Here is a 12,864-nt window from a genome sequence, read left to right on the forward strand (position 1 = left end):
AGGCCCTTTTTTTAATTTTTTTTTTTAATTTCAAAATGGCCGCTCGGTACATTTTCCCTGACAGTCGGGGCTATTTTTTTTCAAGATGGCCGCCGACAATTTTTTTTTTTTTTTTTTTAAATCAGAAATAGAGCCATTTTACAAAATTTCAACAACAAAAAATAGGAGGTGGCCCCCAAAAAGGAGGCGGGCGGGGACGCTAAACATGTATATTTTTTAAATGGCCTTACATGTATGTGTACATGTATAGACATAACAAGACTCTGATTACCGGTAGTAATGTTCTAAAAATCAGGTCTGGGGGGTGTTTCACAAAGATTCTAAGTTGAACTTATCTCTAAGTTGGACTTAAAAAATATGGAAAGCCATTAGCATCTTTGAAAATATTTTGTAAAAGTTATTTTGAAAGGCATTAATTGTTTATTCAAATCATTCATATTTTCTATCATCAAGGAGATTTCATGTTCTGGATGTGGAAGTAATAAAAAGTCTAAAATACTTGAATTTCTGCTTTTTAATATATTTCATTTAAAGACTCCAATGGCTGTCCATAATTTTTAAGTCCAACTTAGAGTTAAGTTCTACTTAGGATCTTTGTGAAACACCCCCTGGACTGCAAAAATATAAATCTAATTGTAACTTTTGGCTAACTTGGTATCTAGGGCAATAACAAAATATGAATACATCATTTTACCCTCTTTCAACATCTATCGCTCCAATAACCCTCCCTCTCTCTCTCTCTCTCTCCCTCTCTTTCTCTCTCTCTTATAATATACATGTACAGTATCTCTCTCATTCACTCTCTCTCTCTCTCTCTCTCTCCCTCCCTCTCTCTCTCCCTCTCTCTCTCCCTCTCTCTCTCTCTCCCTCTCTCTCCTCTCTCTCTCTCTCTCTCTCTCCCTCTCTCTCTCTCTCCCTCTCTCTCCCTCTCTCTCCCCCTCTCTCCCCCTCTCTTTCTCTCTCTTTTAATATGTACAGTATCTCTCTCATTCGCTCTCTCTCTCTCTCTCTCTCTCTCCCTCTTTCTTTCTCTTAATATCTCTCTCTCTCTCTCCCTCTTTCTTTCTCTTAATATCTCTCTCTCTCTTTCTCTCTCTTTTAATATGTACAGTATCTCTCTCATTCGCTCTCTCTCTCTCTCTCTCTCTCCCTTTTTCTTTCTCTTAATATCTCTCTCTCTCCCTCCCTTTTTCTTTCTCTTAATGTATATCTCTCTCTCATTCTTGCTGTTGCCTACAGGTATGTTCCTTTATATTTCCGCTATCTATCTGCCTCTGCATCTTTCTTGCACTCCATCCATCTACCTTTCATCCCATTACTGACCATTCAATTCCTCTATCATCATCATCACCACCACCACCTTATCACACTAATCTTGTTTGCAGCCTAATTCATCTTAAAGCTTCTCTATTACCCCCTAATCTCAGTGACACCCACTACTAATTCCACATCCCCACTTGGCCAGTTATAATATATCCAAATTGACTACACTTTTGATCCGTCACAACAAATTTCTCTTTAGGAGGGACTACATGAACGATAACGGCTTTGCAAGCCAAATACTTCATGTACAGTGTACTGTACATGTACATGTACTGTACGTAGGGCCTTAGTCATGCACAGTAGCTTTTCTAAAACCTCTTGACCCACAAATCTAATCTTGAGATAACGCGATCACGAGCTATTTTTGCATACATAATGAGCACTGTGACCTTTGACCTCATGACCCCAAAATCTTATCAGTTTATTAGCTCTGCAAGATACATACTGTATATGTACATGTCGTGGGTTGCGTTTATCGACCAGATTTTTGGCTAGAACCAGGTTTCTCAAACGTCTTTCAGGCAAATTTAGAAGGCGATAAACGCAAAGCCTTTTTTAAAGGGCTTTAGATATGGGCATATCTAAAGACGCAAAAAGGTGTGTTTTGTATGTGACATACAGCCAGAATCACGTTTCTGAGAGATCGATAAACACAAAGCTGTTTTGAACCTCACATATAAATAGGACCACCCAGGTGTTGTGTACAAGCATGTGTGTGAAGTTGACCTCCAAGAAACTATCTGCTTGCCAGGTCAAAACAGTTGGGCAGACACAAGGCCTTTATTTTGAATCGTGAAGGGATGATAAACGCGACATCCAGCAAATCACGATCGTATAGTGGGGTATGATAGTGGGGTTCAATAGTGGGGTACGATATGTACATATCTAGTGGCAAGCCCCGATAAACGCGCCCTAAGTTTGGTAAGAATCCATCCATGGGTTCTTGAGATAATGAAATCATGAGAACGGGACGAACGTACAGACGGACGGACGACAACCTAAAAACATAATGCCTTCGGCTACTTCGTAACGGAGGCATAACAATTTAGAACATTATTCTTCTTCATTTTCCTCTATTTAAAATTACCACCCCCAAAATAGGATAACTTTCTTTTTCTGCTCTTGTAATAATCAAATCATAACTGTAGCAATCGTTATCAAAACATGTTATCGTTGTTACTATCACTATTTATTAATGATTGCATCATATCATGATCATTGCTCTCAACAAAGGGTTTCAATCTCCTCTTTCTCTCAATCAGTTCCAAAATAAAACAATATTTTCATCTCAGGAAATCAAACACCCACCCATGTGTCCTACACCACAAAGAGAAATCTCCATCCCTCTTCTAGACATCGGAATAAATTACATCATCCTCTCACTCCGGTAGCCAAACAGTCTCCTCCGATTCTTAAACTTTTCCCTCAGAAAAATTCCCAAACGGCATGGATACGATACCATCTGGTTACATATTTCAGGGAAAAATTGATTTAGTAATTCATCCGTCTGACATCCATGATATTCTTTCGTCACGTCTTGAAGTCCGCAGGGGGAATGCTTATACCCCTATCTGTTATCGGCTGGTATGGTATGATAGGGCAGGGGACGCTCGGGAATTGTTCATATGAAGCTTGTGTTTACCCATCAAAATGCCCATATGTAATTTCTTTTTTTTCTGTCTGTCATTCAGTGCTTCTGTGTTCTGTGCTTCACACATTTATGTCTATACCCGTATTCCTTCTATTGTGTCTTTTCAAGTTTATAAACCAGCTTTGTCTTGGTTTTGTTTAATTCTCTCAATTATTATCTCTTCTACACCTCGATCTAACCAAATTCCATATGTATCCAAGCCCCTCTCTTGCTCACTCTCCATATGATCTAGCCATCCTCTTTGTTCCCCCTATCCAATGACAAATGCCCACTTCTCTCCATCTCTTTCGTACTGTCCCTCATTCCTGCCCCCCCCCCCCCACATTTCTCTCTTTCTATTTCCCTCTTTCTCACTTCCCATCTTATACATTGTACCTCTCCTCTCCATCTCTTTCTCTTGTCACCCTGCCCTCTCTCAGTCTTTCTCTCTCGCTTTCCCTCTTTCTTTCTCCCTTCTCATTAATTTACTCTCCTCTCCCGGTCCTATCCTCTTGTACATGTAGTTCTCTCTCTCTCTCTCTCTCTCTCTCTCTCTCTCTTAGTGTCTGTCTGTCTCTCTCTTTACTTCTTTCTTTCTTTCCTCCCCCAGTCCTTCCCTCTTTTGTTTAGTGTACCCCCCCCCCTCTCTCTCTTTCTCTCTCTTTCTCTCTCTCCATTCTCATTCTCTACCCTCTCTTCATACCAACAATGGATGTGTTTACCCCCCCCCCCCCCCACTAGCTCCATACATTGCAAGGGCAATGAACTTGGAGGGGCGTTACGCCCAAATTTTCTCCACATCACCCCGGGGAAATTAGATGCCCTGTGAGTATTATACATGGGTGATATCATACCATCTGCCTCCAAATTCATCATCATTTTTTCAAATTCTTTTTATTCTTTTGTTCTTTTTCCATCTTACAAGAATTCAAGATGTGTGGAAGAAAGAACGATGGATCTAGCCTGGCTTCCAGGTAAACAATTTGTTGTGTTTTCTCTCCCTCACCAGTTTACAGTTGTATCAGTGCGCATGCGCAGACAGTTGACCTCGGGTCATTGGCCCCAAAATTGGGGCCAATAACCTCTGACCTCTGGTATTTATGCGTAAATTAAAATTGCGCCCATGCAAATGATGATGTGCGCGCACAACGCAGCGCGCAGGCAGTGATGTCATCATTATTTGCATGGGCGCAATCTAATTTACGCATAAATACATGACTCCTAGGTCATTAGCTTTGTTTAAAATGGCGCACACAACTGTAAACTGGTGTATTTTTAAACAGAACTCAGAATACAATACTTCAATGATTTCTCATTTTATATGGGAAGTGTGGGAGGGGGGGGGGGGGGGGCAGGGAGATGAGTTGATTGTACATGTACAGTATGCATGTGCTATTGAAATGTGTTGTTCTTATTGCTCATTTTACTCTAGCACTCTTCCAGACATCTAATTCACAGTACATGTAACCCTTCAAAGATGGTCCATTAACATTTAGAATGCTATTACTGTGACTGACTGCCATTACATCTGTTGAGGGCCAGATGGGCATTAACTCATATCATTCTACACAAAGTAAGCGCCCTTTTGGCGCTCAGCAAACCATTTCTGAATGTCTGCAGTGCCACATTACTGTGACAAACTGCCGTTTCTTAATGTCGCTAACCCTGACGAAATGTTGCTGGCGCAAATGTCAGATCAGTCGTTTCGGAAGAACTTTATGTACCCTGTAGTTATAAATTACAAAATATGCTCTAATGAAGATCGGTCAGCAGCCAACATCCTACAACAACAGAATTCTCATCTTACACTATGAAGGATCAAGCACTCTCTAATCCTAGTTTGTATATTTTTTCAAGCAATATTTCAGGAGAAAAAAATGAATCTAGGGTTCAGAACAAAAGCTCTAAGGCCCTAATAGAAATGGTTTCTCCAAAATAGGAATGGTTGGCAGCTATGAAGAAACTAGAAGAAATAAAGCCCATAAATCAGTGAAAAAAATACATGGGGGCACAGGGCGAATTTGCCCCAAAATGCCCAAAAGAGCCTCTGAAAAACAGAAAAGAGCCCCCGTAAATTTGCAGAGTTCAGTGCAAAACAAATTTTAGAGTTATTTTTATGCAGGCAAGCTAGAAAAGTAGCCCCAAAAAATAAATATTATTTTTTTCCATTACTGGCCATAATGATGGTCGCTGAAACAAATTAATAGATGATCATGATAAAAGTGTTTTTTTGTAAGATCTTACCTATTCTTCCAGGGCATCTATTTTGTAAGTGAGGTTCTAATTCACTCCGTGGTAGCTTGGATGTACAGAAGTCTGTGTTTGGGCATAGTACTATGAGCCGGTCCAACATCCTAAAAAAGAGAGTAAGAACATAAAACAGAGAAGAAAAAAAAAATCATCAATTAGAAGCCATTAATTATAGAACAAGACATCTTGTGAAGTTTGTGAAATTAGCAAAAGTCTATTTCACTTTAAGAAAAACATGACTCACAATCTTCACAATAGAGAGGGAAAAATCATCAGTTAGGATCCATTAATTGTACAACAAGACACTCAAAAAGTCGCCAGAGGGAAAGTTGGTGGGAAAGAAAGAAACTCCCTGACAATTTTGATGAAGATTTCATTTGGAGTAAAAGTACAAGACAGGGCAGGTGAGGTAATGGTTTACTGAAAAATTCATTCCCAGCCACATGGCTGAATTGCAGAATTTTGTAAAGCATACAAAATAACAAAAACATCATAATGCTTGGCATGTGTCAAAAAAAGAAGGGAAAAAATAGATGTGTCATGCAAACAGCAGCAAGTAATAAAGTTTGGAGAAGGAAAGAAAGATAGACCACAAGATTTTAAATCAACACCACGATGGATGATTCACCTACACACCTGTACATGTACAGGTTGTATAAATGCAAACGATGCAAGTTTTTTTTTATATCTATAGAGCGAATAAAGCTACTGGTCATGCTAAGCACAGTTCTAATAATTGTATCAAAAGAAAAACGACAATGCATATTTCAAGACGGTATTGTCAACTTGTTAGGAGAACAGCAGCGAGGGATAAAAGTTTGAGAAAGAAAGAAAGAAACTCCCTGGATGAGAGCATGCTCCCTGTGGAGATAAATGATGACATGACTAGACATTGAAGTCGTGTTTCATATCATGTCATCTCATGTTACAAATAGACCTGTTTCCATTATCCAAACATCTAACACAATGCAAGATACATGTACATGTAGTTACACAGTACAGTATGTACACTTGTAGTCTTTGTAGTGAATCATACAATAGTGCATAACTTGTGCATAATGATGCATTTCTCTGTTTTGTATAGATAATAATTAAGAATTTATTCAATTATATAGGAAATTAGGAATAGTATAGGAAAGTTTCCACCATGCTCATCCAAGAATCAGGACAATGTACATACATGTAGTCACACAAAACATATTCAAAGAAAAATACAAAGCAAAAAAGAACGGATCTAAAAAAGAAATCCATACTATTAGAACCCATGAATTTGAGTCCACCAGATGATATAAACGCATCTTCTGTAATATAAAACGCATGATTCTATTGTCTCCCATTCCCCTATGTAACTGAATCTCCAATGCCTCTGGCTGTGGGAGTGTATCAAGTTTGACTATCTTTAGTTTCCTTTCTCCGACTCCGGGGTCAATTTCATTACCAACTTTTAATACACAGACAAGATGATATTCTGGGTCTACAGTACATGTATTGTACACACATGGCTCCATTTAAATACAATTTGTTTGCAACGAGCAGCAAAACAATACACAGGAGCAGTAAGAAAATTAACTCTGGAGAATAATCTACACTGTACATGTTGTATGGGAATGAGCTAGGGAAAGTTTAACAACAAGAAAGATGATACAAAAATTGGAGAGCTAAATATTTGTTTGCATTATTGAAAGTAAATGCCAAAAGAGCTACATGAACATGTACTGTAGATACACAAAAGGATTTTGTCTTCTTCTTCCAGACACTGCTATACAGTAGAGCATTACAAATCTACATGTTTGTACATAAATGTGCGGCAATGTGCCCATATACAGGTAACAACAATTTCAGAATGTAGGCCTACTGGTATACTCCAATGCACAGGTATTTCAGCTGCAAAAATTGGACAGACAAGCAACCCTTCATGATTGACAAATATGTAAATATTTACAAACTTTGGAAGACAGTTGAATAAACATTTTAACATTCTTTCTTTGTAATCGTCCATGTCCTTCCTTGGGTCTTTACAGGTACAGTTTACTGTGGAGCTGATCATTTTGTCTGGATTAAAAGAAGTTTGATGGGGATTTTTGTATTATTAGTGTTTAATACATTATAAGCAAACCTTTATTTTTGTTTAATAATAAGGGAAAACATGAGAGAGAGAGATGACAATAAATGTAAATGGCTCTCTTTAGAAAAGAAATAGCTGAACATACAAAAAGAGTGATACCGGTACTAATCATGAAAGGGGGTGTCAATGAGAAGACAGGTGCTACATCTTAACCCTACTCACTTGACCTACCTCTGACCAGTATCCCCCGAGATGCTATTACCAATCTCATTATAACTGACTCATAATTGATTATCAACTGTCTTCTATTCATTCACAAAAGCCTTCAGCTAGGCTACAATTTCAGACCCTGTTCTATTCCATTCAGTCTGTCTGCCTTTTTAAAAGCACTACATGTACAGTATGTTATTTCGATTTCTGGCAATAATAGAAAATTATAAAATACAAACAAGCTCTAATCAAAATTATCAACAAAACGCTTTGATCTGTCACACAAAATATCTCGACATACAGTAAATGTATTATCCCAGATTCCAAGCACTGAAGCAGCAAATCATCTTAGTGAATTTGCTATTATTTGGCTTGCCTAAACTTTACCATAAATTCACAATAATTTTGAATACCGGTACATGTACAGTACAGTGTATGTTCTCTCTATTTATAACTGTAGATCTTACCAGAAAGCAATAAAAAGTCAAATTTTTTATGTTTTTATTTGCAAAGAGCCATTACCAAGAAGATCATAACATAAATAAAGGGTCCCAAGTTTTTCCAGGTTTATAAATAGAATTGCACCCTTTGCCATCTCATATTCTAACTGTACATGTACATGTACCTGTAACCATGGACTGTAACTATCCCTCCAAAGTCTGAATATGAAAGACTACGTCCTAGATTGGGGGATGCACTTCTCAGAAAGTGAAAAGTCTTGGTCACAATATTTCTGATGAGTCATTGATTTTTTTTTTAAACTGACCAATGTCACAAAGTGACTGGTAATTTAAGACTAGAAGATAGTGACTGGTTTTTAGACTAGGAGATAGGCATCTAGAACACAATAGAATCCCTAGCTACAGTACCTTTTCTCAATGGGAGAGCTATGTATGTGTGCTTGTGTGCTGTGTGCATGTGTGCTGCTGTTCAGGCATAGTTTGGGCTGGGCAGAGCAACTTAAGCATTGGTCAAGACAGGACCTGTATGCTGAGTGGGTGTGTGAGGAGTTGAGATGTGCAGCATGTAGCTACTTACTTTGGTTGGCATCTACCCTTAAATTCGGGCAGCACAGGCCAGGAGAAAACTTCTCAACAGCTCCACATCATGTCTCTGACACCAGTAAGTGATATTTTAGCAATATTCTCTAAGTTAACCCATATTTTCTTGTATCATGTAATATCATAAATTAGGGCGTGGCACATGAATGAAGGTCATTTACATTAGGGATAATTGTCTAATTTTGCCAAGAAATCATTGGAATTAATCATTTAAAATGTATCTTATATTTATGCCATGTATAATGTTATTTCCTTTCGACAGAAAGAAGTCAAGTCAGTTAAAGATAGTCAATGTGTTATGAAGAAAGAATAATGTGCCTTTACAATTGTGAAAATATGCTATAGGCTAGATAGTTAGTTTTCTTTCATAGATTTGGAAAGAAGGTGATTTAATTTACCAATTTGGGTTATTTTTAGTTAGGAAAATTGGTAAAAGGAATAGAAGACATTTTAGGAAGTTGTTGACCTTTAAATAAAGATATACTTTGAATATAGCTTTAACAGCCAACAAATGGTTTGCATTTATATTGATGATGAAATCCAGGGGCTATTTTGATGTACAGTATATATCTGATGAGTGTTATTTTCATGAATTTTGGATACTTTAAAATTCTCTTACACATGTAAAAAGCATTCATGTGTAGGCAATTATAAAGATGATTATAAACATTATGTTGTGACTTGTAGGCTGTATATATATTGTTTTAACAGCAGTCAGGCAGCTGGGTTCCACTTTGAGGTTCCAGTTTAGGTCCCATTCCGGGTCCATTCGGATTCCATTCCAGTTTCATTACGGTTCAACTCCACAAGAGCTCTTCAAGGACAGATCTTCCAAAACAGATCTTCTCTAACCTCTGAGATGAGACTTTTCGTCTACTAGACGAGCTACATCATACTTCAACGCCGAATACGTCAGAAACGACAAGCTTCGGAACAGCGACTATACTCAAACAGCCAGGGTTCTTCAAGTTCGTGCGTTTGTCTACATGAGACACACCTGGAGCACAGGAAGACAATGTAAGAACGTTCCATAGGGTTGAGAACGGTCGCGGACATTTAATTCATATCAATTATTCTGTGATAAAACTCGTAGTATTTGAGTTTTTAGATATTTCTAAGAGGCACAGTTTACGTACTTGAGCTCAAGGTTTTGTACGGTTTTACATATGCAGTACCAATACCAAAAAGGGGTATTGGGTTTTCTTACGGAAATTAGTGAATTACTTGTAAAATCACTTAAATAACTCAGACTGAGTGAATCATTTACATGTGAACAAGTATAGTTAATGCATATGACTGAAATATATTCATCATATTGGCATTTCAACTTTATATCAGATATATGTAATACTCATTCTGAATACAGTGAGTGAAGAAGAATAGATGAAGAAATGTGATTAATAAATCATACTTTCAAGATTTAAATATCTACATAATGCATTGAATTTGTGTAATTATTGTTGTGTGAATTCCTAACCAACATATCTATAGTAAACAGAACAGCTTCTATCAGCCAGATATTGCCAAACAGGGCATTAATCTGACAACCAAGAATGAATGAAGACCTTCCATTTAAAACCTTTACCTACTGGAGCTAGGTTGTCCCTGCATTAAGCCTATGGGAATTAGAGATTCCACTAGTCAAGGGGTTAAATGAATTCCCTGGATCGAGTGGACACTGCTTTCACACAAATTTACTGATTGCTTGATAGTGTGATTGCCTCCCGATGGTGGGCACTGAAAATCAAGAAATGACGCTGAAAAAATATATCCCGGTAGGTATTTTGGAGGCTGACGTTTTAATTATTTTAGTGTCTAGTAATTACAATTTAATACAAATGTGAGTACCCTGATGTATCCCTAAATGTATAGCACACATTTTTATCATTCAAAAGAAAATTGATTTAATTTTGAAATCAATTTAAAGCAGTTCAAAATTGTGCAAACTGCAAAGGAGTGTCTTGTTTTTGTCATTGTTTGTTGTTTATTTGTTCATTTGCACTTCATTTTACTACGGAAGGACAAAGCCTACACTTTAATCACTCTATTAATAAATGTTGCAAAATATCAAGGTACATCTACATGTACAGCAACATGCACATCAATGTACTTAATTATCATACCAGATACGGTGTAATTTACTGCGATTGAAATAAGAAGCAGCAAACAGGTCTGCAAAACGGAGACTAGCCAGTCCATGCCATTGTGGAGGAGGGCCACCGATGAACAATGCTTAGAATACCAGACAATTTTCTCCACACTAACATTTGTCATCCATCCCAACATCCCCAAATCATCTAATTCTCATAAGGGCTGTTGAGCGCCAGAAGGACATTAACCGTATCGTAGATGATAGGATTCAACATCCTACTGGCTCTCAGCAGCTACCCTTCTCGACAGTGAATCATTTTCAGCCTCGGGGCTTTAGGGGGAACCCTCGGATTAAAAATGGAGCAAAATTTAATCTTCTCCAGTCTTCAGTGTATTGTGAGACAGTAAGCAAGACAACAAAGGAATAAAGATGCAGTAGTCTGGCGATTCAGACCCTTTTGATCAGATTTGCAAAAAGGAAAATACTGCCTCCACAATGTCTATGCAATCAATGCCAATATGTTTCCACTTCCTTGTATTGATAATCCGAGATACAATGTAAAAAATGGAGAGGGGTTATTCTTTAAATTCTTATAGCAATATAATAATCTTGTTAATTCTGAAACAAATTTTCTTGAAATTCAAATTTCATTTGTACATATACTAGATGTACATTTGTACTTCAGAGGCTAAAAACATTTGAGGTGAAATTGATTTTTTTTTATTTTGTTGTTTTGATTCTTTTTAGTTTTGATATATCCTCAGGTATACAGTACATACATGTATATCCTCAGATTATTATCTACGGTATCTACCGGTATTTCATTTCAGAACAATAATAAATATCAAATAACAAAACAAGGGAAACGCTCTCGGCGGTCTCGCCTGCATAACGCAATTCAATATGATAAACCAGAACGTCAATGACGTAGCGCTCATTCGCATCTCGCAACAACAAATATCGTAAATTTTATGTGGTACACTTTTGAACTGGTCAAAAATAAAAATTTGATGCCCTGGAAGGGACATAATTTCATTTCATTTGCAAAAAGTACCATACATGTAATTAATCAAAGGAGCAAAATCTCAAAATTCTGTGTAGAAGTTTATTGTTCCAAATTTAGCTCTACCAGATAAGGCAAACCAAATCGAAATCGGTCAAGAAATGAGGGAGAAGAAGCAATTTTTGTTATTTTTGGAATAAATTTGCATAAATTACCATAATTAATTAATTGAGAACAATTTCAAAATTCGGTGTAAAAGTTTTACATCCCCCTGCTAGCCCTATCATATGAAACAATCAGAATCAAAATCGGTTGAAAAATAACGAAGAAGAAGCATTTTGAAAATCTAGATGTTGATGCCACAACAAAGTCTATTAAAGTTTGTTGACCTTAAATGACCTTTGACCTTAACTTAGTGACCTGAAATTCTACTCACATGATTTGGGAGACTTGACAACCCTATAGTCCAAGTTTCATTGACTAAGAACTTATACTTTCAAAATTATATCAAAAATTCAAAAACTTAACCTTAGGTTAAGCTTTCGATGATGATGCTACAACATACATGTACATGTAGTCCAAGTCTGTTGACCTGATTGACCTTTGACCTTGACTATGTGATCTGAAATTCTACTCACATGATTGGGGATACTTGATTACCCTATAGTCAAAGTATCATTGACTAAGAACCTATAATTTAAAAATTGTATCAAAAATTCAAAAACTTTTGATGTTGACGCCGCCGCCGCCGCCGCCGCCGCCGTCACCGGAAAAGCGGCGCCTACTGTACATGTATGTCTCGCTTTTTGCTACGCAGGCGAGGCGAGACAAAAATTGAGATGAACAAGAAAAAAAGAAGGATCGATAACGTAGAAAATGTTTTTGTTTGGCTGATAGTGATAGCACTTTACAAAGCTCTACATGTAATGTAGAGTACATACTACATTCCAATACAGTACTATTACACTTCTTGATGCAAATCAGCTTGCATACCATACAAGTACCATTGCATTCTCATTCTCAATAAAAGCTCATCAGTTGGGCAAAAACACTCATCTCATTTGTATGTGGATACTGTATAATACCCTTGCACTAAAGCTAATTACGTACTTTCACTACCCCCCAACACCCATTAATCAATTATTCAGTATAGAATGCAAGGATGAAGCATGATTGCAGAGCTATTGACATTGAGTTGAAAGTGAATGGAATTGCCCTGTGTGTGAACTG

General features: G+C 37.3%; 1 protein-coding gene across 2 annotated transcripts in view; it reads right to left on the reverse strand.

Annotated features, from left to right (window-relative positions):
- LOC755085 (E3 ubiquitin-protein ligase LNX) overlaps positions 1 to 12,864 on the reverse strand; it is a 42,167-nt gene that overhangs the window by 15,530 nt on the left and 13,773 nt on the right. For both annotated transcript variants that reach the window (XM_030992683.1, XM_030992684.1), the window contains exon 3: positions 5,198 to 5,307. In XM_030992683.1, coding sequence (XP_030848543.1) covers positions 5,198 to 5,307 — 110 coding nt within the window. The remainder of the gene's footprint in view (positions 1 to 5,197; positions 5,308 to 12,864) is intronic.

This window comes from Strongylocentrotus purpuratus, unplaced genomic scaffold (assembly GCF_000002235.5).
Source record: "Strongylocentrotus purpuratus isolate Spur 01 unplaced genomic scaffold, Spur_5.0 spur5_scaffold_20, whole genome shotgun sequence".
NCBI classification, from domain to species: Eukaryota; Metazoa; Echinodermata; class Echinoidea; order Camarodonta; family Strongylocentrotidae; genus Strongylocentrotus; species Strongylocentrotus purpuratus.